Source organism: Sus scrofa, chromosome 17 (genome assembly GCF_054392235.1).
Source record: "Sus scrofa isolate SSC_HxYL_T2T_F1_AM1 chromosome 17, Sscrofa_HxYL_maternal_Yorkshire_Landrace_v2.0, whole genome shotgun sequence".
Classification (NCBI taxonomy): domain Eukaryota; kingdom Metazoa; phylum Chordata; class Mammalia; order Artiodactyla; family Suidae; genus Sus; species Sus scrofa.
Genome location: NC_139399.1, coordinates 38,409,354 through 38,433,669, shown reverse-complemented (window position 1 = coordinate 38,433,669; position 24,316 = coordinate 38,409,354). Strand labels below are relative to the sequence as shown.

The 24,316-nt window shown below is 53.9% G+C and overlaps 1 protein-coding gene across 2 annotated transcripts in view; it reads left to right on the top strand.

Moving 5' to 3' along the window:
• Nucleotides 1–24,316, top strand: part of NINL (ninein like) — a 112,703-nt gene that overhangs the window by 71,643 nt on the left and 16,744 nt on the right. For both annotated transcript variants that reach the window (XM_085003362.1, XM_085003361.1), the window contains exons 5-16: nt 1,100–1,166; nt 3,549–3,736; nt 4,399–4,446; nt 5,892–6,059; nt 7,916–8,052; nt 9,739–9,879; nt 11,374–11,548; nt 12,355–12,465; nt 13,070–13,150; nt 18,069–18,198; nt 19,935–20,044; nt 20,708–20,964. In XM_085003362.1, the coding sequence (XP_084859488.1) occupies nt 1,100–1,166; nt 3,549–3,736; nt 4,399–4,446; nt 5,892–6,059; nt 7,916–8,052; nt 9,739–9,879; nt 11,374–11,548; nt 12,355–12,465; nt 13,070–13,150; nt 18,069–18,198; nt 19,935–20,044; nt 20,708–20,964 (1,613 nt within the window). The remainder of the gene's footprint in view (nt 1–1,099; nt 1,167–3,548; nt 3,737–4,398; nt 4,447–5,891; nt 6,060–7,915; nt 8,053–9,738; nt 9,880–11,373; nt 11,549–12,354; nt 12,466–13,069; nt 13,151–18,068; nt 18,199–19,934; nt 20,045–20,707; nt 20,965–24,316) is intronic.

The window sequence follows — 24,316 nt, the reverse complement described above, 5'->3', positions numbered from 1 at the left end:
AAGGAGAGAAGGTTAATCAGCCGAGGAGGAAGAAAGAAGGCAGGTGTGCTATGCCCAGGCAGCCCACTGGGGGCACAGGCTTCCCAAGATGCACCCCAGGAGCCTTAAGGCATTGGCGTCTAAAGGACATCCACAGGGCAAATCCATACCCCGTGGGCCAATCCAGGCCCATGGACCTGTTTTCCAGGTTCTGGAAGGTTCCTGGCTCCCACTTCCTGTGATATCACCTTTATCAGATGGGGCTCCTTGGGGACTTACCTTTGATGAGACAACTCCGGGCCCCCAAGTTAATTTGTTTATATTTTCAACATTTGTTGAGGCAAATAGGAAAAATAGTACATATTTGAATCCTGGAGTCACTTCTCTCAGGGATGTGCTGCCCCCTGGGGCAACACTGAGCAGTCCTGGGCCTTTGCTGTTTTAGTCTCTTTTTATTTTTATTTATTTCTTTTTCTTTTTCAGCCACACCTGCAGCTTATGGAAGTTCCCGGCCAGGGATGGAATACAAACCACAGCTGCAGCAATGCTAGATCCTTTAACCCACTGCACCACTGTGGGAACTCCTATTTTTAAATTTGCCCTCAGGGATGGAAGGCTCTGTGCACCTGCCCCATCTCCATAGGGCTGATCTGCTTCTTAAAACCGTCTTTGATCCGCAGAACCAGGACCCAGGCATGCTGTGTTCAGGGTTGTCAGTGAGTTGAGTGCTTTAGAAAAAGGGGAAATACTCCCTGCCCTCAGATCCCCACCTTCTGGCCAAGAGCCCCTCCTGTCATGGGATTTGGACCAGACTTGGGTTACTGCCCTTGGTGGGGGCCAGTTGGCACACTTTCTCCTCCTGTTAGGGGTGAGTGCTGGGCTGTGTTTGCATTGAACCACTGATGGTTTGGGTTCTTGCTGAGGAGCTGTGTGCACCCATGTCCAGATGCAGCCTGTGATCAGAGAGAGGGAGCGGGTCTGTGTAGGGCCTCGTGGGCTGGGCCCCCCCTTCCTCTATCACCTGCTCCAGGCCCTCTCGCGCCATTCTGCTTGTTCCTGGTGCTCTGCCCACTGCTCCATCCTCTGGGGACCCACGTTCTTCTTCTCTCTCTTTCCACAGAGTCTCAAGTCCGATGAAGAAGCTGAAAGCACAAAGGAGCCTCAGATTGAGTTGTTTGAAGCACAAGGTAAAGCCTGGCCAGTGGGTGGTGCCCCCACTGGCCAGTGACAGGCTGCCAGGAAGTACCCAGTGTGGGTAGTGCCCCTGGAGGTCCTCCTAGGTAGGGATCCCAGCTCTGAGGCCCCTGAGGTCAGACCCTTGGGCAGGGGCAGCTTCAGGGTCTGCGAGGAGCAGTGTAACCCCAGCCAGCAGGTGTGGGCCTGGGACTCCTTCCAGAGGCCAGGACCGGCACAGCCTCCCCACCCACCAGACCCTGTCTATCCCCCCAGGAGAGGGCTCTTGTCCTGGGGAGCCTGACGGAGCCTCTAGAGGGCAGCCGGGGGTGTGCTTGGTAAGTTTGAGTGTATCGGCATGTGGGTGTGTGGCTGCTTTGAGGGTGCTTCCCAAGGAGCGTGTTACAGGGAGGATGTGCAGGAATGTGGCTCCAGGGGGGAGACCAGCACTGATCTTGAGTTTCGACTGATTGAGACTGGGGTCCTTGGGGCTGGAGGCCATTGTTGGCTCTGCCTTGAACGTGGTGACATCAGGGGAGTGACTTGAGTGCCTGTGCTGCTGGACGATGGACCCTTTTGTGTCCAGAAGAGCAGCCAAACTACATCCTAAACTCCCTGGACTCAGGGTCTAAATCTAGACTAAAGAAAGGTTATTCACCGAGTGATGTGGGGGCTCTGCCAGGACAAGTTGGGGTTCTTCTTTCCATCCAGGTTAGAACCGACACTGGTATGTGAACAGTTATGTCAGCCCTCAAAAGGCACATTTACCTCCTCTGCCAGCCCTGGTGCAGAATTATGTTTCCACTTTTATATAGAACTTCAGCCCTTTGGAGCTGGAAGAGATCTTCCCTTGTGTTTTCCTTAGCTTAACCCATTGTCATTCGTGAGCACACAGGCCTGGCTTTCCTTGGAAAGTGGCTTTCTGATCATTAGTTGGGTTATCGAAGTCATTAACGCCAAGGTGGCTTCTCTCCTGAAAACTCCAGACCACTGGCTAAGAGCCTGGGTGCAAGTGGCCGTCCTCCTGTGTGGGCTGGGCTTAGGTGGAACTCAGCTCGGAAGCCTGGCTCATCATCCACAGGGTGCTCCTCGCGGGCACCCCTAAGTCTATCATCTGCCAGCAGGTGTTTCTCCAGCAAAACTTCAAAAACCTCATTAAGCCACTTGGCTAATGTAGAAAAGTTAGAAAACCTGGCTATTTGTCTCCCAAACTCACTGATGAGTCTGCATCTCAAAGACACCTGTGCTTCCTGACATGAGGTGAATCCAATTTTTTTTTTTTTTTTTGCTTTTTTTGGGCCGCACCCTTGGCATATGGAGATTCCCAGGCTGGGGGTTAAATTGGAGCTGTAGTTGCCAGTCTACGCCACAGTCACGGCAATGCGGGATCCAAGCCGTGTCTGAAGGAAGACTCCTGCGAGAGAGCTGGGAAATTGTTGATTTGTAGGGGTGAGAGTAGCCTTGGGATCCATGTTTATCAGCAATTCGTACACAAACATGGCAGCTGGGATTTGCTTTCAAATACTTGAAGTAACAAACAGGATAGATGAGACCAGGGTAGCAGGGGCAGGGCCACTGGCCTTTGCTGGACTGTGCTCTTCACTTTGGGTACGTTTGAAGAGTTTTTAAAAATAACCCTTTTTTTTTTTTTTTTTTTTTTTTTTTTTTTTTGCCACCCCTGCGGCGTATGGAAGTTCCCAGGCTAGGGGTTGAATTGGAGATAGAGTTGCTGGCCTACACCACAGCCACAGCAACACAGGATCCTTAACCCACTGAGCGAGGCCAGGGATTGAACCCACATCCTCATGGTTCCTAGTCGGGTTTGTTAGCTACTGAGCCACAAAGAGTACTCCAAAAATAAGTGGAATTCCCATCATGGCTCAGTGGTTAACAAATCCAACTGGGAACCATGAGGTTGAGGGTTCGATCCCTGGCCTTGCTTAGGGGGTTAAAGATCTGGCGTTGCCGTGAGCTGTGGTGTAGGTCGCAGATGCGGCTCGGATCCCACATTGCTGTGGCTCTGGTGTAGGCCTGCGGCTACAGCTCTGATTAAACCCCTTGCCTGGGAACCTCCATATGCCGCAAGAGCAGCCCAAGAAATGGCAAAAAAGATAAAAAAAACAAAACAAAAAACTGGCCTTTTTATTGCAAGTACAAATATTGCAGATGTGCTTCAGTGCTGTGTCCTTGAAGGCTCCCTTTGGAAAATGCCTTCCCCACGCACAGCAGACATTCCCCCCATTTTATTGTGACAATTTGTGTAGGAAGAGTTGGAAGAATTATGAGCACCATGTACCCACCACCTAGAATCTGCCTTTGAAACTCAAATCTCCCGTGTGTCCCTCTGCCCTCCCATCAGTCCCTCTGATCAGAGTGGTGTGTTTCCCTTGCTTCAGGTCAGCTGCCAGCCTGGAGTGAGGTCTTCGGGAACCCCCGGAAGCCCTGCAGCCCCTCCTCTGATACCCCTGAAAGCCGGGTCCGGGACATCTGGGAAGAGCTGGGTGTTGGCAGTAGTGGCCACCTCACCGAGCAGGAGCTGGCTCTGGTCTGCCAGAGCGTCGGGCTCCGTGGACTGCAGAAGGAGGTGAGGGGGTGGACTGACTGCCCTGAAGGGCCAGGTTTTTGTGGTGGTCACAGTTGGTGGTGGGCCTGGAAATCCCTTAACCCTCAGATGCTGATTCAGTTGTCCCTTTCTGGTCTAAAGTCTGTGATTACTCCCAGGACTTGTACCAGAGGCCCATCTTGGGCCACACGTGGCCCTGGCCACCTGCATGCAGGATTCTTCCTCTGCCTGGAGCACTCCTTTCCCTCCTGCGGGGCCTGGGTCTACTGCCCAGCCCACATGTGGTGCCCGCAGTCTGGCTATGCTACCTGGCAGCTGTGTTCACCCCTTTCCTCCTGCAGGGCCTAGGGGAGGGGGGCCCCACCGAGCTGAAATGCTCTCAGCCCTGCCCTAGCTGAGCCTAAGACTCTGGGGGCCCAGGCCGCGTTCCATGCACACATGTCCCGCTATCCAAGCTCCTGCACAGTGGACATGGACTGGGTGATTGTGGAATCGGGAGGCTCAGGTGCTCATTGACAGCAGGATGGAGACTGACCAGGCGTCTGGATTTCTCAGGCCAGAGCAAGGAGACCAGGGAGACTCGGACAGTGTGTGGACAGGATAGCACATGCTTATTGGGCTGTGGGAGGGGGGCAGCTGCTGTGGGGGAGCCTCTGAGCAGGTGCCTGTGGGCTTTTATTTAGGAACTTGAAGACTTGTTCAACAAGCTGGACCGAGATGGGGACGGCAGAGTGAGTCTGGAGGAATTCCAGCTTGGCCTGTTCAATCACGGGCCCCCTCAACTTCTAGAATCTTCTATTCTTGTCAAACCGAACGGGTCCTGGTCTCATTACCAGGTAAAATCAGAGAGTTAACTCTCAAACCCTGGAGTGAGTACTGTTGCTCTCTGGCTCAGCATTTTGTAGGCCTGGCTCCTCAGCCTGGTCACTACGGCAGGTGCCCAAAAGTTGGGGGGGTGGGGGTGGCGTGTGCACACATCTTGGCGGTGGGAGGTGGACATCGTGGGCTGATCTGGCATTGCTGCTGCCTAACTGCACATCGCTGGCCTCATGAAGGGTCTTAGGGTTCCCCGGCAGCCCCCTGATGCACCCAGGACGGGGTATGCTACATTCCAGCAAGACCACCGCCCCCTCTTCCCCAGTGGTGCAACCAGGCAGTCACTGATGGGTGGTCTGTGCCTTCCCCAATTCCCACATATTATCCTTTGCGATGCCAGCCAGAAGAGAACAGGATTTAGGTGGTTATTTACATTGTGATTTTGTTTGGTGCATCTGGTTTTTCTCAATCCCAGGAGAGTCAGACCCCACCCCACCCCCACCATCACCACAGGGCCTTGCTGCCCTGGGGAGCCTCGTTGGTGATCCTGAGTTTGTGGGTGGCCGTGTGGCGGTGATGACACTGTTCTCTGTTGGGCTGGCATGACCAAGACTCAATCAGGTTTCTGCATCTGAAGCCTGAGGTGGGTGGGGGACAGGGACCAAGAGTGATGAGGGCTGGCGTCAGGCCACCTGGAAGCAGGGACCATGTACACTTGTGCCCAGAGTCAGCACCTCCCAGGTAGATGCTGATGCCTGCCTGGGAGGTGATGACATGGTGGGAGCAGGTGTACCTCACATGTGGGCTGAGATGAAGAGTCTTCTGCTCAGTTGGGAGCAGTGGGCCTGGTGCGGGGGGGCTCTGCTGCAGAGAAGAGGGGGCTCCCCTTGTTCTGGCCCGACAGCAAGTGTGTGTCTGAAGGGTCCAGCCCTTGCTGGGGCAGGAAACACAGCCAGGAGGGGATCCTTGTGGGTTCTTGCAGCACTGCAGACTCAGTGTTCACCCTCTGGGCCCAGGGGTTTTTGCCCTTGTCTTTAAGCTCCTGGCCACTCAGCCACAGTGGCCTATCTTGAATCCACTTCTCGGGCCATCTCGCCTCTTCTTCTGAAGCTTGTCTTGGGTTTCTTTGGACAGATTGGGTTTCCCTCCACCTCTGCGAGGCCACGGGGAGACCACTCCTGGTTTGGGGAAAAATTACCTTGGGGGCATCCCCTGCACAGCTTCACAAACACACCTCAGCACCTTTAGTCCCTGGAGCAGGAAACAGGGCTATGCTCAGGCCTTGGTGTGAATGCGCCAGCCAAGCACAGGTGGTGAGGCTGGGAAGGGGTTGACATGAGGCCTTTGTCCCCACATGCAGGTCTCTGAAGAGGGCGGTGGCCAGACCACGACCTCGTCCCTCGTGTCCGTGTGCTCCGGCCCGCGCCTCTTCTGCAGCGTGGACGATGGTACCGGCTTCGCCTTCCCGGAGCAGATCATCGCCCTGTGGGCGCAGGAGGGGGTTCACAATGGCAGAGAGGTCTTACAGGTTTGGACTGGATCCCGCAGGCTGCCCCAAAGAGGTGCCCTGGCACATGCACAGGGGAGGCTGGACACAGCACCTCGTGGACACAGGCCCTTTGTAGGGAAGGCCAATCATAATCACTGTTTAATTTTCTGATGTTGAAATTTAGATCTTAACCTAAAAACCTAATAAATGGCAGAGAAAACCATAGCCTGAAACAAATCACTTTGAAGGAAGGTTTTGGTGTCTTAGACACTCAGCCCCCGGAGCCCATCTGCTGACCTGGAGGAGGGAAGGGTGTCCCTATGACTCCCTGGGTCTGAGCATTTCCACTTACCCAGGATGAGCTCTGTGGTGACCCAGACCCCGCCTGGGGCACCCGCCCCACCAGCTGAGCTGTGCTCTCCCCAGTGGCCCCCGACCTCCCTCCCCGGGTTGTGTACGAGGAGGCCTGTGTCAGTCACGTCCTTCCCAACCAGAGGCTGAGCCCAGGTCACTGAAACGGGCCCCCAGGAAGGGCAAAGCGAGAGGGGCTCATGGTTTCGAGATGCTGCTCTAATCCCCTGCATTGGAGGTTGGCTGCATCAGGGTCTGACCTGCCTTGAGTCTCTCCCTTGCCCCTGACCCTTCAGGACTCACCCCTGCTGTCAGAGAATATTCCCATCGCTTTAGCAACATAACTTTCCAATTGCTCAGGGTTTGATTCCATTTAATTGAGAGGCAGTGATGTTACTCCCCTGAGCACCCCAGCACCAAGCAGGGACCACCAAGCCTGTGACCTTATGTACCGTACCCCTCAGAGCCTCCCAGGTGTCTCTCCCGATACAGGGTGGCTCCCGGGCGCTGGCAAGTGGTCAGGGTGTCCTGACACAGCAGGTCCATGCCTGCTGGGACTGCCTGCAAAGGCCTTTCCCTTGGGGAGGGAGCCCGCTAGGTGGGCCCTTAGCCTGGATATGCTGGCAGCACACCTGGCTTCTTGGGACCCCTGGGTGCCTGGGGAGCCCCCCACCCTGTGCCTTCTGTGCAGAGCCCTGACGCCCTCAACACAGCACTCAGAGCTCTACCTAAACCCCTTCGGCACCTCTGTGTGTCCAGGATGCGTAGCCATCAGCGTCCGGCCCTGGAAGAGCAGACATGGTTCATGTTTCTGTGCTACCAGCGGGACAGACGTTCCTGTCCTGTTCCTTATTGTGGGAAAACGCATAAAACAAGTCTCTTCTATTCTTTTCCCTTTTCTGCCCCACTTGGAGCGAGGGTCACTCTCTAGGCTGCTCGTCTCTGAGAAATCCTGTTTCCACCAGCAGGACCCTCGCCTAGTCCCACATCTGTCCACATGGTTAAGACATGGATTAGTCAGTGTTCTTTGGGTCCGAAAGAGCAAAAGCTCGACTCAAACTGGCTTGAGGAGAGGAGGACGTTGGGGGCCACCTGTGTGGTCATTCGGGGGGAGGGCCGTTCCGCGTGCTATCAGGACTCTGCTGGCCTCCTGGTGGCCTTGGCCTCAAGCCCCTTATGCGGCCGCCTCCCCATGGCCACGTGGGCTGTACAACAACTGATTTCACAGGGAAGAGGCCCTCTCTAGCCTCTCTGTCAGTCCCCAGTGTCCTCTGCTTAGGACATGCCCCCTATGTATCTGTCATTTTGTCCAAGGAGGAGGATACTATCCAGCCTGAGTCATGCCCACCCCTGAGGCAGGGACAGTGCAAGGGGCCCCCCTGTTGACAGGGGTAGGGCCAGGGCTGTGCCCAAGAGACAGAGACTTTGCAGATTGAAGAAGGTAGGTGCTGGGACCGTGTGGTCTGAGCCTTCCTGTCCTTAGGGAGCCAGGAAGCATCTAGAGACCCACTCATCCTGCCTGGCCAATGGCCTTGCTGTTACAGAGCCTGGACTTCAGTGTGGATGAGAAGGTGAACCTTTTGGAGCTGACCTGGGCCCTTGAGAACGAGCTTCTGACAGTGGACGGTGCCGCCCAGCAGGCAGCCTTGGCCTGTTACCGCCAGGAGCTGAGCTTCTGCCAGTAAGAGTCCCATGTGGGATGCAGGGTGCTGTTGCCAGGCTGGCTCTCTGCCCACCCCTGGCCACCCCAAATGGCGAGTCCTGGATCAGGTGGCAGGGAGACAGCTGGCCCCTGGGAGCTGCTGAGGGCTCCCAATGCCACGTGTGTCTGTGTGTGTCCGTGTGTGTGCTCCCAGCTGTGTCCATTCAGTGGCTGCTGCTTGGGCTTTATGGCCACAGAACTTGAGGGTCACCAGCCAGCCCTCACACTTGGTGAAAAGCTTGGAAAGCCACTCAGCCCCTTTCACAGAGTTCCAAGGGGAAGGGTTTAAACATCTTATTGTTTCTTTTATTGATGTGTAGTTGGTTTGCGATGTTCTATTCGTTTCTGCTGTACAGCAAAGTGATTCGGGTATACAGACTTTCCTTTCCAGATTCTCTTCCGTTGTGGTTGTCACAGGATGTTGACCATGGTCCCCTGTGCTATGCAGAAGGTCCTCGTTGTTTTTCTATCCCTTGTGTGAACTTGAAACTCATCCTGCTGACCTGGGGCTCCCCGCCTGTGGGCACAGCCTCCACTTGGCTGGGAGGTGCTTCCAGGGCTTCCCAGGCTGGTGGGAGGAGGAAGGATGCTTCCAACATGGTCACAAAGCACAGCGTGATGTTGGGCCAAGAACATTTTAATTGGGCTTGGCTCTAGTCGAGCTGACATTTCAGGCCCTCCGTCTACTCAGCAGATTGGCATAAAGGTTGTTTTTGTGTTTTTATTGATGTTCTGAGGCTACAGAAAAGGTTGGCAGGAATCACAGTCTCCATCCTCAAGACTGTATTTCATTAGGTCTGACAGATGAGCCTTCTGACATCAGGCAGCTCTGCACACAGGACCAGAGAAGAAAGAAAGACTGTGCTTTGGGAGGGGAGGGAAAAAAAAAAGCTCAATGCTTCTTTAGTGGGAGAAATAGCTACCAGAATAGCCGGTGCAGGGGGTTCCTGCTATAGCGCAGTGGGTTAAGAATCTGACTGCAGTGGCCTGGGTTGCTACAGCAGCACAGGTTTGATCCCTGGCCCAGCACTGTGGGTTAAGGATCTGGTGTTGCTGCAACTGAGGCATAGGTCACAGCTGGGGCTCAGATTCAGTCCCTGGCCCAGGAACTTCCAAAAAAAAGAATAGCTAGTGCAGGAGGTGGTTTGCACAGAGCCTCTGGGAGGGCCTTGGGTGACCAAATAGACAGGGCCATGCATAGGAATCTCCTTCCCTGGGTGACCCCTTGCATACACACTTGAATGCTCAGCTACAGGTGGCAGGGCTGAGACCAGGTGGGATAACGGCTAGCCTGCCTTCTCCCCTTCCTGCGTCCAGTCCCAGGTTAGGTGCTGGGGATTCTCAGGGTTGGGAGCCCTGCTGCAGGCAAGAGGGGGCACAGATAAATTCTTGCCTGTCCTGAGGCTGTGCAGAGGCATGGTGTGCTGCATGCTCTAAGCTGCTTCATAAACCTGCTAGAAACCGCTTTGCGAGGTAGTTGGCCTCTCCCTCTGCATGTGCCTCTGTAGAAGAGGCACAGAAACTGTAGAATCCGCTCTGGACGGAGGTTGGTTAGAGCCCAGCACTGGCTGCTGCTCAGCACCTGTCAGGCCAGCTGTATTTATTCCTGTAGACAGGTTCATGGGCCCAGAGCAGGGTCCCCTCTGACCCACCTCCATCCTGTAGGGGAAAGGTGGAGCAGCTGGCCAGGGAGCGAGACAAGGCCAGGCAGGACCTGGAGAAGGCTGAGCAGAGGAACCTGGAGTTTGTGAAGGAGATGGATGACTGCCACTGCACCTTGGAGCAGCTCACGGAGGAGAAGATCAGGTGGGTCCCAGTGGAGGGCCTCCAGTCTCACCAGAGCCAGTAGCAGTCTAGAGGGAGCGCCTGGCTGATGTCCTTCCTTGAGGGAAGAGGGTGCGTTTAGGAAGAGAGGCCTCTGGGTGTATGCCTGTGATGAGCGTCTGCAGGGAAAGTGTCCTCTACTGGCCTTGCTCTGCTCATCTCTCAGGTCTGAGTCCTCTGCATGTGACTGTGATCAGTGAGACGGGTGGACCGGGGAACAGCTTTGCAGCCTGTCCTCAGCGGCGAGCTGAGCAGACCTCTGTGAGTTGGTCGGGCTTGTGATGGACAGACTAGAGGAAAGGAGTTCTGATCCTTTTTTCAGGGACACAAAACCACCTCTGGTTAATTGGCCAAAACACTTGAGAACGTCCAGCCCCTGTAGAAGGGAGATCTCTGTTTCCGGACAGTTGGAGGGGGGCAGGTGTTTGCTCAGTAAGGAGACTCACAGCAGTTTGTGGGTGTCGCTGCCTGACCTGTGCCCTCCCCTGTGACTGAGGGTGCTATCACACACACACACACACACACACACACACACAGTGCACATGTGTGGGCTCTGTGCCGAGCTGTCCTGTCACTGCTGGGAGTTTTAGTGGCCACAGGGGCTGGCCAGTTTTGTCCACCCCAACAGTGTGTGGGACCAAGGAGCCCCCCTCCAGCTGAGCCATGAGCACCCAGCTGTGGCCCTGGGGCTCGGCCTCTGGGAAGGAGCTTCCAGCCTGTGAGACTGCTCTCCTGGAGCTCCGGCCACAGGCCAGGCACCGCCTGACCATGACCCCAGATAGGCCATTTCATTCCCATTTTTCAGCCAAGGACACTGATGCTTCGAATAGTGTGGTAACTGCTTACCATCCAGGGCGGCTTGTTAGTGGGAAGGGAAATGAACCTGCAAGTTCATTTGGGTTCAAGGAGACACGCTGGGGGGCAGGGAGCTTGTCAGTTTCTAGGGGTCAGGTCACCTGGAGTCTGAGCCCAGGTCCTAGGTCAGCAGCTCCCTCCTCCACAACCTGTGACCCTGTTCCAGAGGCAGGGACTCTCCTGGGGCCGCTGTCTTCCCACGCATCGCAGTCCTGGGGTGGGGGGTGGCCTCACCATCCATGTCCCAAAGGCCTGGGTGACCTTTTCCTTCTAGTGACCCTAGGAGGTAAAACGCAACAGCTGAGAACCTGGTCTGGCTACTTTCCCTGAAAGTTGCCATGATCAGTTTGTGTGCGAGAGTGTTTGTGTGTGTGTACACATGTGCACGCTTGCCCACTCCCCCTCCCCCATACCCATGATCACTCTCACTCACTCCCACACTCACACCCCTCCATCCCCTCCAGCCTAGGAGTGGATTTAAGGAAGCCCCCACCCCACGGCTCCTGCAGCTCGCACGTCTGTCAGGCAGGGACCAGCGAGTCCAAGATGCGGTGGTCCCCTGCTGGGGCAGGAGAGACCCAGGAGGGGAAGCCCGGGGTCCGACCTGTGTGTGCCTTACAGGCGCCTGGAGCAGGGCTACCGAGGGAGGCTAAGCCTCCTGAGGACCGAGGCAGAGGTGGAGCGTGAGCTGTTCTGGGAGCAGGCCCGCCGGCAGAGGGCTGCCTTGGAGGGGGACCTGCAGCACCTTCGAGCAGAAGAAACCAGCCTCCGAGAGAAGTTGACCCTGGCCCTGAAGGTAGGGGGCTGATGGGGGGGGGGTGGAGGAGTGCCTCCCCTGGGCCTCCTGCCCAGAAAGACAGAGGCCGGGTTGCCAGAGGGTCTATCCTCCACCCACTCACCTTCCTGTCCCCAGACTGAACCCTCCTGCAGCACAGGGGCTTTCAACACTAAGAGACAGTTTGTGCAGCCACGGAAAGAGCCCATTTCTCAGCCAAAGCCGAAGGGATCCTGGCTTTTCCAGGACAGACATTGCCCTTCCTCTCTGGCCATATGGGCAGCAGGACCAGGGACCTGCAGGGCTCTTGTCTTTAAGTTGGGGGTGGTGGCTGCCTCTCCTGCAACCCTGGAGACCAGAGCAAAGGACCAAAGCATAAGCTCCCTTCTCCTCACCCCTCTCCCTGGCTGTGTGGCCTGGAGCAGACTTGGAAAGCATCTAACCTGCATCCACTGAGCATCCCTTCCCCCCTCCTCCCAAAGGCTACGGGTTGTGTCCACACCTGCCCCTGCCTCCCTCACCCCTGACCCAGTGGAGGAGTGGCCAGGCATGCCTTCTCATTGGTTCCCATGTCTGTGGACACTGCCTTCCTCCTGGTGGACACCTGAACTGTCCTGGTGCAGCTTCAAACCATTTTGAGCAAATGACTCAGGGGTGCTGCTCATGACCTTGAGCACGCAGCCGGGTGGGAGACAGGGAGGCTTAGGAGCATCACTGAGGGCTCCATGGGGTCCAGGTCTACTCTCGCTGCCCAGAGCCCTGCCACTCACCTCAACAGCTCCCTCCTCCACTCTCAGAGCTGGCCAGCCCTGGTCTGTGTCTTGCAGGAAAACAGTCGATTGCAGAAGGAGATTATCGAAGTCGTGGAGAAGCTCTCAGAGTCAGAGAAGCTGGTCCTGAAGCTGCAGAATGACCTGGAGTTTGTGTTGAGGGACAAGGCAAGTCCCCTCGCTGATCCTGAATCTTCAGAGAGGAGCCCATGGGCACTGGGAGAAAGATGTCAGTCTTGATGAGAATACACAAGCAATGGAATTTAGGTTTTTTTCTAATAAATCTCTGTAATGGAGAGAATATTGTCAAGGCTTCTGTGCCTTTTACCCTCCCCTTCGTGCAGGGCAGGGTGCCAGCAATGCTCTGCATATTGGCCTTTTGTTGGCAAGGCCTGTGCCAGTCAGCACTGTCTGCATAAATCCCAGTGACGGCGCTCAATGGTGGGGGGCACGGAGAAGAGGTTAGAGGCCCCCTACCTGGCCCTTCCCACCACCTGGGGAGGAGGGGGTGAGGGAGGTACAGGATCCAGGTAGGGCTCCCCTGCCTGGTGGCCAAGGCAGGGAGGCGGCCAAGGCTTCAAGTGGGAGCATGGCTCCCTTCTATGGATTGAAAACATCTGGCTGCCTTGAGACCTTTTAATTAGGATGGGGGGATGAGGCAGCTGTACCTGGAGATACCAAGCCTGGGGGCAGGGTGCCTCAGGGGTGACAGCACATCCTTTCCTGGCCTGAGACCCTGGCCCTCATTTTCCTGCCTGCGTCTGGCTTTCAGCTGGAGCCTCAGAGCACGGAACTTCTGGCGCAGGAGGAGCGGTTCTCAGGAGTCCTGAAGGAGTACGAACTCAAGTGCCGGGTAGGTGCCTCCAGAGGCATCTCTCCGCTTAGACCTGGAGTTCCCTCCCTGTGGAGGGTGGTCCAGCCTGGTCCCCAGGAGCATCCTCTAAGCAGAGCAGGTTCAGCCTCTGCTCTCTGCCCATGGGGTCCACCAAGCCTGTGTTCTGAAGGGGGCGGTTGGGACTTCCCTGCCCAGCTCCACATGGGCCACCCAGGTGGCAAGACGGCACTAGTTCTTAGGGCCCCTGTGTGTGTCTGGGCACCACGTGGTGCTTTGTCTTGTCTCCTATGGTTGAGTATTTGAGTTTCTTGGGCCCAGCCTACCAATGTGAGCCCATATGGTTGGTGACATCGCAGAGGGCATAGGTGGTGAACGACATTAGTGTCGGGGAAATATCACAACCCACTATCTTTGCAAGGCTGTCGAGGACCCCAGCAGATAAAACATCATTGTTTGGTATTAAGGGTCTAAGAGCAATCTGCCTCTTAGTGATTTCCCTCCCAGTCACTATAAGAACTGTCTTTCCACACATGTTTTGGCCACACCAGAGGGTAAAGGTGAGCTTGTGCTGGTCTGCAGTGTGACCCCTGCCTCCTGCCCTCTAAACTCCCAGCCCTGGGTGCCCCTGCCATCCTGCATGTGCCAGCTGTCGTCACCCTCCTTGGCCTGGTTAGTGTGTGTAGTTTGTGGTCGGGGCTGTGGGGAAGTTGGAATGTGCCGCTCAACTTTCTGGAAGGAACTGTCCTTTTCTGCTGTGTTTTCTTCCCCATTTTGAGCACCTGTAATTAACCATCGATTAATATGTTACTTTTTGCACCTGAATTTTTTCAAACAAGTGTGACCCTCTTCTTCAACATAACTTTGTTAAGGAACTGCTATTCGTTTCACTTTTGGTTCTCAAAACTTTACTTCTTGAAATTTCAGCAGAAATACTTTATATCTTAGTGCTAAGCTACATATTTAGAAATTTGCCTTCTCTATTTTTAGGGATATTTTTGGCTGTTTCAAACTAACATTTAGAGCATTAAAAAAAACTTTTTATGGAGTTCCTTGGTGGCTCAGTGGGTTAAGGATCCGGCCTTGTCAGTGTAGCAGCTCGGATCACTGCTGTGGCACGGGTTTGATCCCTGCCCTGGGGACTTACACATGGCTTCAAGACAGCCAAAAAGAAAAGGGGAAAACCCTTATTATTTGAAAATAATTTCTAATAACAAAAGTGAAACTAGTGTGGGACACCTGTGGACACCTGGATGCCTCTGCCAGATCACCTGCTGTTTTGTGTTTCACCGTGTGTACCCACCACGTGTGTGCGTGTGTGCATGTGGATGTGTACATGGTTGTTTCTGAGCGCCTGAGGTGAGTCACAGGGCCATCCAGGCTGATCTAAAACCTTGCAGTGCTGTTCAGGTGCCCAAGTTCAGGAGTTTTGCTGGCTTCTTATTAAACCTTTGATGGGAGGAGATATTTACACTAAGAAATGCGCAAAAGCTGCAAAACCCGGCTTTTCTTCCTGGAGAGCCAGCCTCCCAACACCTCTGCTGTGTAGCTGTGGACACTTAGTAACTTCACAATTTCCACCAATTCAATACTCTGCTGGTTGTGTTCCAGTTTTGTTGGTTAACCTAACAATGTCCCAGTCTAGGACCAGGTGTTGCCTTACACTAGGCGAAGCTGTCCTTGCTAAAAGGGAGTGTAATGGAGTTCCCATTATGGCTCAGTGGCTAACGAACCCGACTAGTATCCATGAGGATGTGGGTTCGATCCCTGGCCTCACTCAGTTAAGGATCTGGCGTTGCTGTGAGCTGTGGTGTAGGATGCAAATGTGGCTTGGATCCCGTGTTGCTGTGGCTGTGGTGTAGGCTGGCAGCTGCAGCTCTTGATTCGACCCCCAGCCTGGGAACCTCCATATGCCACGGGTGCAGACCTAAAATGACAAGAGAAAAAAAAATTTTTTTTTTAAATGGGAGCGTAAAATGCCAATCCCATCCTCTTTAGGTGTTCTCTATGTTTCCTACTTCCCTGTTTCCTTGGGTGGATGTTGAAATGGAGTAGCTTGTCCTTGGTCAGAAGTGCCAAATGCGGGTTTTACCTTTCTGTATTTCCACCCTGTTATGGCTGGAATGCATGTGTCCCCCCAAATCCTATGTTAAAGCCTGTTCCCTCAATGTGGTAGTGTTCAGAGGTGGGGCCCTTGGGAGGTGATTAGGTCATGAGGGTGGAGCCCCATGAAGAGGATTAGTGCCCTTGTAAAGTGACCCCAGAGAGCTCCCCCATCCCTTCCACCAAGTGAGGGTGTTGATGAGCCTGGGTGCTCCCACTAGACACTGAATCTTCGGGCACCTTGACCATGGACTTCCAGCCTCCAGGGCTGTGAGCAGTAAATTTCTCTTGTTTATCACCCCAACCCCTGTCTGTGGTGTTTTTGTTATAGCAGCACAGACAAACTGAGACACACCCAGCCCTAAGAGGTACCCCTCACTGCCCTGTGTGGCCAGCCTCCTGTGTACAGACTTAGCCAGGCTCCACCTTCCTCTCCAGAGCTTTCCCAAGCAGCTGTCGTAGCCCCACCCTCCACCCCTGCTTTCTTCCCAAGTGCATCTCCCACTAATGAGAAGAGGAGCCTCAACGGGCACCCTAAATTCATGGGCCACCCACATGAACATGGCTCCACAGCCCTGCCAGACACCCCCTGTGTAGACAGGCTGGAGCCCAGGATGGCGCTGGTCACCCTGCAGGTCAGAATTGGCTGTGCTGCCACTGTGTCCTGGCACTTAAGGACCTGATTTCTGCTGAATTTGTGGGACCCGTATAGGCTTTCAACATACCCTTTCTGGAGCAGATAGAACCACTGAAGGGGCAGGACACTCGGTAGGAATGATTCTTTAGATGCTTCCTGCTAGATCACCACTGCCCGATAACAATACCAGTCACATGTGAAATTTCAAGTTTTCAATAGTCACATTAAAATGATATAAAGAAATAGGAGTTCCCGTTGTGGTGCAGTGGTTAACGAATCCGACTAGAAACCATGAGGTTGCGGGTTCGGTCCCTGCCCTTGCTCAGTGGGTTAACAATCCGGCGTTGCCGTGAGCTGTGGTGTAGGTTGCAGATGCGGCTCGGATCCCACGTTGCTGTGGCTCTGACATAGGCCAGGGGCTACAGCTCCGATTCGACCCCTAGCCTGGGAACCTCCATATGCCATGGGAGCGGCCCAAAGAAATAGCAAAAAGAAAAGACAAAAATAAATAAATTTAAAAAAAATAAAATGATATAAAGAAATAGGTGACGTTAGTTTTAGTAACATTTTATTTACTCCGGTATATCTGCAGTGTCATCATTTCATCATATAATCAATATAAATATCTTACTTATTTTATTTTTATTTTTTATTTATTTATTTATTTATTTATTTTGCCATTTCTTGGGCCGCTCCCGCGGCATATGGAGGTTCCCAGGCTAGGGGTCTCATCGGAGCTGTAGCCCCTGGCCTACACCAGAGCCACAGCAACTCGGGATCCGAGCCGTGTCTGCAACCTACACCACAGCTCACGGCAACGCCAGATCGTTAACCTACTGAGCAAGGGCAGGGACCGAACCCGCAACCTCATGGTTCCTAGTCGGATTCGTTAACCACTGCGCCACAATGGGAACTCCTTACTTATTTTAAATAAGATATTACATCCCTTTGGGGGAATCCAGTCTTTAAAATCTGAGTTTATGGGGTTCCCATTGTGGCATAGTGGAAACGAATCTGACTAGTATCTATGAGAATATGATTCAGTTCCTGGCCTCGCTCAGTGCATCAGAGATCCAGTGTTGCCATGAGCTGTGGTATAGGTCTCAGATTCAGCTCAGATCCTGTGGCTGTGGTGTGGGCCAGCAGCTATAGCTCCCATTTGACCCCTAGCCTGGAAACTTCCATATGCCTCTGGTGCAGCCCTAAAAAGCAAAAAAAATAAATAAAATCTGGAGTTCCCTTTGTGGCTCAGTGGTTAACGACCTGACTAGGATCCATGAGGATGCAGGTTCAATCCCTGGCCTCACTCAGTCGGTTAAGAATCAGGTATTGCCATGAGCTGTGGTGTAGGTCGCAGATGCGGTTCAGATCCTGTGTTGCAGGCCAGTGGCTACAGCTCCAATTCCACCCCTAGCCTGGGGAACCTCCATATGTCACAAGTGTGGCCCTAAAATAGCATAAATAAATAAAATCTGAGTTTATGCTAAGACATACATTGATCCAGACTGACCACCCCTTTGCAGACTCAGCAACCGCCATGGAAAGGACCAGGGACAGGTCTCTGTGTTGCTGCCTCCTGCCTGCATTGCAGGTCACTGTGGTCTCAGACATGGATGGTTCTCTGTATTTTCCTTTTTTTTGTCTTTTTGTCTTTTTGCCTTTTCTAGGTCCGCTCCCATGGCATATGGAGGTTCCCAGGCTAGGGGTCAAATTGGAGCTGTAGCCGCCGGCCTACGCCAGAGCCACAGCAACGCGGGATCCGAGCCACGTCTGCAACCTACACCACAGCTCACAGCAACGCTGGATCCCTAACCCACTGAGCAAGGCCAGGGGTCAAACCTTCAACCTCATGGTTCCTAGTAGGATTCGTTAACCATTATGCCACGACGGGATCTCTGGTTCTCTGTATTTTCTACATCCTCATCTTCACTGTTCTCTTTTCCCCTGAGTCCCTTCTGTGTACCCAGTAATGGAAGGTTGTGCTGGGCATGAGGAGTCTGGAGGTGGCCCCCTCCTTGTCGCTCACTAAGTAGTCGGGTGCCTGGGAGCAGCGTGGGTGCCCCGTCCTGGACATCAGGACCTGGCCTCAACTGCCCTGCTGAGCTGGGGGCCAAGCCACTCCCCAGGTGCCTGCTACACGCCACGCTCCCTCGGTCAGTGGCCACAGAGGCTGGAGGTAGGGTCTGGTTCTGCCCACAGGACCTGCAGGACCACAACGATGAGCTGCAGGCTGCATTGGAAGGCCTGAGGGCACAGCTGCCTCCGAGTCGGCACAGCCTGCCCCACACACAGCTGGATGGCCAGCTGCCCCCTGGACACAGCCCAGCAGGTAGGTGCCCATTGCTGGGAGGTGTGGTCCTGTGCCCCCACCCCAGGGGGTGGCCAGCTAGCTGCACAGGTGCTCACAGGTCCTCAGGACCACTTGTGTGAGAGAAGGGTCCTGCCTGAGCCAGGGGTGTCCATGACACCGCAAGCCCCAGGGGAGGCATAGGAGGGTGAGGTTCTCCACTTGGGTAGGAGGGGAGAGGGCAGTGACAACCTTGCCGTGACCTCAGGACAGGCGTGTCCCAGTGAGCCCGCTGGGTCAGGGCGGAGGCGGGAGTCAGAGGAGCTGCCCCACATGATGACACACAGACGGTCATCTGGGGCAGGAGGAGGGAACACTGGGGAGGATGGGGACCTCCTCCTTGGGTCTGTGACAGCTCCAGCAGTGGGAGGAGTTGGCTCCCCATGGGATGTGGGAGGCTCTGGGGTGTGGCGGGGCTGGGGCTCCTGGGAAGGGCCCCTCCACCCGCAGGCTGAGCCCACGCCATGGTATGACTTGGAAAGACCAGACCTCCTGCCCCCTCAGCCATGAGGTCTTGACAGGCTCCAAGCACCAAGCAGTTCACATTCTTGGCTCCCTCTAGAGATGGTGGTATCCTGAGGCCACAGCTGTCCCAGAGGAAGACAAGGGCTTTGGCCGTCGGCGCCCTCCCTGGCAGCTGTGTGGGGCAGGCACAGAGCCATCTCCCAGCGGCTTTGCCCCCTCCCTTTGGCCACAGACGTCCTGTTGGCCCCTTCACGGGATGGTCCAGACAGCAGAGCTGCCATGGGAGGTGCCATGTGGACTGTCAGATGGGGCCAGTCCTGACGGGCACTGTTCACCCAGACCCAGGTGGCAGCTGCCAGTTATCAGGGTGATGGGATGCTCTCTTTCCTGAGATACTTCTCTTGAGTTCTCTCGCCCAGATGTCCCTGAGTCTGTCACTTTTTTCATGGAAAACAATTTGGGAAACGGAAGGAGAGGGTGAGAGGTCAGGGTGTCTGTTCTCTTCACTTGCTGGCCCCTGGACCAGCATAGATGAAACCCGGCAGTGGCCAAGCCCACATTCTGAGTCAAGCCTTGAGCACACACCCCAACACGCATGGCGTAGGGGACACTTGGCACCTGGGAGGGCAGCCATGCTCTTGTGTCCAAGGCACCTCTTTGGAACGAGCTGCACGGACGTCTGATTTTGCTGGTGGGGAGAGTCTTCTGGGGAAGGTGTTAGTTCCTGCGAGTTGTCAGAGCCCTCAGTCCACGAGTGCTTGGTTGGCCTGGCTGCTTTGTTGAGACCCCCAAGTGATCCGTGTGTTGTAGAGTTAAGCGGTGAAGGCCTCTGAGAAAAGAAGGAAGGGGAAACAGAATGGAGAGAGAGCTTCCCCATGCCTCATCCTAAAGCGCTGTCTGCCACTGTCCCTGTCTCCCATGTGCCTGCATGGTCAGGGGACAGGAGCGAAAGGGGCAGTGCATGGAGCCCATATGGCATCTTTCAGGGAATTAAAGGGCCTGACAAGTCCTGCAAGGAGCCTCCTAGTTGTTCCTACCTCAGTGTGACCTGTCTTCTGGCAAAGACTTGAAATGCTGGTTTATAAAAGGCACCAACTTTGAGGATCTGTGTACTTTTACTGCCAGCAGCCTGTTCCTCCTGCGGGAGGTGCTTGCAGAAGGCTGTGCTTCGTCCAGATGGTGGCTGGTAGATTGGAATTGGACCCCGTGGCATCCTGAGCAGGATGTAAACGGAAGTGTCCCTTTGTTTGTAGGCATTGTTACATTTGTAGGTGACTCCATTCCAGTGAGTTTAGAAACGGAGATAATGTTGGAGCAGGTGAAGGAACGTTACCAGGACCTCGAGATCCAGCTGGAGACCAAGGTCAGGGGGACTGAGGGAGGCTGGAGGGTGGGGGAGCTTTCTGCCCACGTGTCTGCCCCAGGACCCTTGCCCCTGCCCCAGAGTAGCACTGCAGGCATGTAGGGAAGTGTGCATGGAATTGAGTTCTGCCTCCCGCCACTCTGGGGAGGCAGGACAGAAGGAATAACAGCCATGGGAGGGAATGGGGTTATACACACCATGTCATGAGGGCTACGCTGAGGCCAGACCTCACAGCCCCTAGCTCTGTTCTAGCGGAAGCACCCTCGGATGCCCTGTGTGGGGCTCCAGAGCCACCTGGCCGAGTCTGTCTTTTTGGATCAGCGTGTCTCCTGCCCTGTAATTCAACTATGGTGGGTTTTGTCAGGTGGCGGGGAGGCAGGGCCACCTCTGTCTTGGGTCCTGCTCTTGGGCCCCCTTGATGCTTAGTAGGAAGCACTTGCTGTGGCCTCCAGGGACTCAGCCACCCTCTGCCTCTCCTGCTGCCGACCAGGCACCTCCTTCCTGCACCTGCAGTGACCGTTAGGGAGGTGACAGGAGTGTGCAGTTGCTCAGACCGAGGGGAGCTTCTCCTGGGCTGTCAGACACCACACGGGCAGCCTCGTATCATCAGGCAAATCATTTCTAGGAGCCCCTAGTTGACATCTCCTGTGCTTCTCTCCTAAGGTGAATTACTATGAAAAGGAAATTGAGGGGATGAAAAGGGACTTTGCGGAGGAGAGACAGGAAATGGAGCGGGCCTTCAAGCTTGAGGTCAGCGTGCTGCAGGACCAGAAGGCCAAGCTGGTGGCGCTGCACTCAGAATCGCAGGAGGTCGTCCGTGGCCTGAGGGACCGGCTGCAGAGGATTGTGGAGCTGGACCAGGGCCACGCAAGACTGACCCAGGAGAGGGACCGGCTGGAGGAGGCACTGCAGCGGGTCAGGTCTGGCCCCCCAGTCTTTTGGGATTTCGCATCTAGAGTTTCCTGCCAGGAACCAAAATTTCAAATTGGATTTGGGCAAACTGCTCAGCATCACAATACCTGTTAACTGAGTGGTTCTTGTTGGTGTAGATAGGTAGCCCTGAAAGAGCAGTTGTTTTATAAGGGGTCTCACTTTACCTTTTTTTTTTTTTTTTTCTATTTCTTGGGCCGCTCCTGCGGCACATGGAGGTTCCCAGGCTAGGGGTTGAATCGGAGCTGCAGCCACCAGCCTATGCCAGAGCCACAGCAACGCTGGATCCGAGCCGCATCTGCAATCTACACCACAGCTCACGACAACGCCAGATTGTTAACCCACTGAGCAAGGGCAGGGATCGAACCCGCAACCTCATGGTTCCTAGTCGGATTTGTTAACCACTGCGCCACGATGGGAACTCCGGGGTCTCACTTTAAATTAAAAATATGTATTAACCAGGAGTTCCCATCATGGCTCAGCAGGAATGAATCTGACTAAGAACTCCATGAGGACTCAGGTTTGATCCCTGGCCTCGCTCAGTGGGTTAAGGATCCAGTGTTGCCGTGAGCTATGGTGTAGGTTGCACATGCGGATCCCAAGTTGCTGTGGCTTTGGAGAATTTTAACTCATGTTTTACCCCCTGCCTCAGAGCAAAGGCAACTTGATCTTCCTCATCTCATTCTGACTTTCTAGGATGCACTGCTGTGGCCTGTGGGAGGTGGATATAAGGCTAAAGGCCCTAGAACAAGAAAGGCACTTGGTTTGGATTAGTGGGATTCTTAAAAAGGCTAAGATGTGTCAGCAGAGGAGAGAGAGGGTTTATTTGCAAAACTGGAACATGGTCTTTCATGTTACAGGAAAAGGGCCCACATACCCATCCTTAGTGCCACCAGGAAGCTGGAGGGCTCACAATGCCCGTAGCTGACGCCTCTGAGAAGCCTCAGGGCGGGAGGGGGCCTGGAGACGTGGTTCTGTTGGCAGGTGAGGGGAGCACCCAGATGTGCAGCCAGGCTCTCCTCCCTGGCTCCCCTGGGGGCTCAGGCTGGTGCACACGCTGCCCAGGAGCCCAGAGTCTAGATAGCTTTTCCAGGGGCTGCAGCACATGGCCTGGGAGATGGGGCAGGCACTTGTAGGCTGGGTGTAACCATGTGAAGTGGTTTGTCATCCCAAACAGAATCCTGAACCTATGACGTGGTCATCTTTGCTAGCATTTTGTTGAGGATTTATCTTCGATATTGGTTAAGAATACTGTCTGTACTTTTCCTATAGAGTCTTTAGCTCAGGAGTCGGGGAAGGAATTAGGAAGTGTCTTTTCTTCCAGGTTTGGAGGGCTTGAGTCTTGAGGTGTCTGGAAGGACCCCCGGAGGAGCCATCTGCTCTGGGCCTCTTGTGAGCCGCTCAGTTACTGGTTCGGTCTCCTTACTGATTCCTGGTCTGTTCAGATCTTCCGTTTCCTCATGGGTCCGTTGTGAAGAGTCTGGTCCAGGTGTACTGCCCAGTGGTCCTCGGCTCAGATGCCTGGATAGATGCCTTCTTTATGGGACCATCTTCTTTCCTCTGAAGTGTGGCCTGTAGGGAAACTCTCTGGAATAAATTCCATCAGTTTTTTGTTTATCTGAAAATGTCTTGGATTCTCCCCCATTCTGAAGAATGGTCTTGCTAGGAGCACAGCCCTAGATGAGCAGTTGAAGGCTGCCCCTTGCCCCCTGACCAGGCAACCTGCTCTATCCAGCTGGTGTGGCCTTGCCTGAGCATCACTTTCCTTTGGCTGCTATGGTGACACAAAGCATTATAGTTGGTGGTTTCACCGAGTTGGAGCCTAGATGTCAGAAGTGGGTATGACTGGGCAGAAGTCACCCTGGCAGCAGCCACCATCCTTGCTGGGGGCTCTGGAGGAGAGCCTGCGGATGCTCACAGTCTTGGGTCCAGCCCTTCCTTCTTTAAAGCCAGCAGTGACGTGGTCCTCATATTCCATCTCTGATCCCATCCTTCACCTCCTGTCTGGCAGTTTTGGAGCCTGTGGCCACCTGCACAGGCCAGGACACTGTCCCTGTCCAAGGGCAGCTGGAGAGCACCTTAGGTCTGTCTGTTGGGTGGATCCCCTCTGCCACGTTACAGCACCTTCATGGGTTGGACTTGGGTGCAGACTTTAAAGTCTTATACACACAAGAGAAATACACCACATGTGCAGTGGAAAGACTTGTTGACAGTGGACACGTCTGTGTCACCAGCACCCAGAACAAGTCCACCGGGATAACTGTTACAAGTCAGGATAGTGGCAACCTGGGGGCTCTGGGGATCCCAGTTTCTTGTTCTGGGTTTGTTCTTGGTGCTGGTGTACTTGAGAACGGGACTATTGGGTCATAGAGCATAGGTGTGGTTTTCTTTTTACTTATCCTACTTAGAAAATATTGTGGCTATTGAACATATAGGTTGTGTCCTAGGAAGAACTCTCAGCCATTACATGTAAAACACCGTCCCTCCCCTCACTATCCTCTCCAGTTGGATGTTATGTTTGATGTTGGGTTTTTTTTTTTTTTCACTTTTCCTCCATCTCTTAACCTCTTTTTCATATCTTCTATCTTCTTTTCTTTTCTTTTTTAATTTATTTATTTATTTTTGTCTTTTTGCTATTTCTTGGGCCGCTCCCGCGGCATATGGAGGTTCCCAGGCTAGGGGTTGAATTGGAGCTATAGCCACCAGCCTACGCCAGAACCACAGCAACGCGGGATCTGAGCCGCGTCTGCAATCTACACCACAGCTCACGGCAACGCCGGATCGTTAACCCACCGAGCAAGGGCAGGGACCGAACCCGCAACCTCATGGTTCCTAGTCGGATTCGTTAACCACTGCGCCACGATGGGAACTCCTTTTTAAAACTTTTTTTTTTTCCTTCTATCTTCTTTTCTATGTCGCATTCTGGGTACTTTTTTCATATCTCTGTGTTCCAGGTCAGTAATTCTTTCTTAGCAGACTAACTTACCAGTAAGTTTTTATTTTGACGTTGACTTTTTTTTTTTCATTTCAAAAATTCTGTTTGGTCCTCTCTGATCATTTTTGATAACTGCTTGTTGCTTGTTCATTTTTTAAAAAATTTTTGTTATAGTTGATTTACAATGCTCTGTCAATTTCTGCTGTACAGTAATCTAGTTTGACATATATATGTATATACATTCTTTTTCTCACATTATTCTCCATCATGCTCCATCACAAGCGATTAGGTACAGTTCCCTGTGCTATCCAGCAGGATGTCATTGCTTATCCACTCCAAATGCTATAGTTTGCGTCTACTAACCCCAAACTCTCGGTCCATCCCATTTGCTTGTTCATTTTTTATTT